General features: G+C 42.0%; 1 protein-coding gene across 1 annotated transcript in view; it reads right to left on the reverse strand.

The window, feature by feature from the left end:
• Positions 1-947, reverse strand: part of LOC107617483 (acyl-CoA-binding domain-containing protein 4) — a gene marked incomplete in the record, with an annotated part of 8,540 nt that overhangs the window by 7,315 nt on the left and 278 nt on the right. Inside the window, 2 exon segments of the mRNA XM_016319251.2 lie at positions 390-460; positions 776-947. The exon segment at positions 776-947 is cut by the window's right edge and continues 1 nt beyond it. Of these exon segments, the coding sequence (XP_016174737.1) occupies positions 390-460; positions 776-934 (230 nt within the window).

Genomic DNA, 947 nt, shown 5'->3' on the forward strand with positions numbered 1-947 from the left:
GGTGAAAGTAGTCAGCAAACATTCCAAATCATACCAAGTAAGAATGGTGAAATAAACAAATTTGCATGGCACCTCCAATATTTTCACAAATAGTCGCATGGCTTCTGTAGAAGACATGTTTCCGAGCTGGTTCCAGCTGCATCGTCAACCAACAACAACTTTTAATGATATCCACGACAATGATGTGCAACGACTAATTCATATTACAAGAATAACAATAATTGGAAAATTAAAAAAAAAAAAAAGATAAAATCAGCAGCATGGAATGAATGATAATTACACACGAACACATCATATAGGAAATGGATTATGGATCAGATATCAGAGTGACTACATAGAAACTGCATAGATCGAAAGGCGGCAGGAATGATGAAAGCACAGAAACCAACCTTGCCCATTTGCTATGCTCCACAATCTTCCACGAACTCGGTTCCGGGATATTACAAGGTCCTATAGTAGCCTACAATAACAAACAAACAAACAAACCACACACTCAGCAAGAAAGATTAAACGAACTCCTCAAACAGCAAACCCTACTTCAATTTCCAAATAAAAAACCCCCCATATTGCTAAGGAAGCCAGAACTAATAAGATAAATCACAGGCAAATCAACAACTCGTTCTCTCTTTGGCGCTGACACGTGTTGATCCGTGCGCATTGGATCAGAAGCAATGGTGGCGTAAATGCAGCGAATTAGATTAATTGGCGAGAATCATTGGTTATGAAAACAATAGATCTGGAAGAAGGGAACGAAGAGAGGGAGAGTGAGAAATGCCTGTTGGTAGAGAGTGTAGAGAAGGAGGGCGGTGGATTTGGCGAACTTGGCGGTGAGAGCTTTGGTGGGAGAGTTGGATCCGTCCAATCCGACGTAGGAGGCCGCGGCGTAGAAGCGCTCTGGGTATTGTAGCCCAGAGCTTGCTCTCGCCATCGCCATGGAGATATAATAG

Source organism: Arachis ipaensis, chromosome B09, assembly GCF_000816755.2.
Source record: "Arachis ipaensis cultivar K30076 chromosome B09, Araip1.1, whole genome shotgun sequence".
In the NCBI taxonomy this organism is placed as follows: Eukaryota; Viridiplantae; Streptophyta; class Magnoliopsida; order Fabales; family Fabaceae; genus Arachis; species Arachis ipaensis.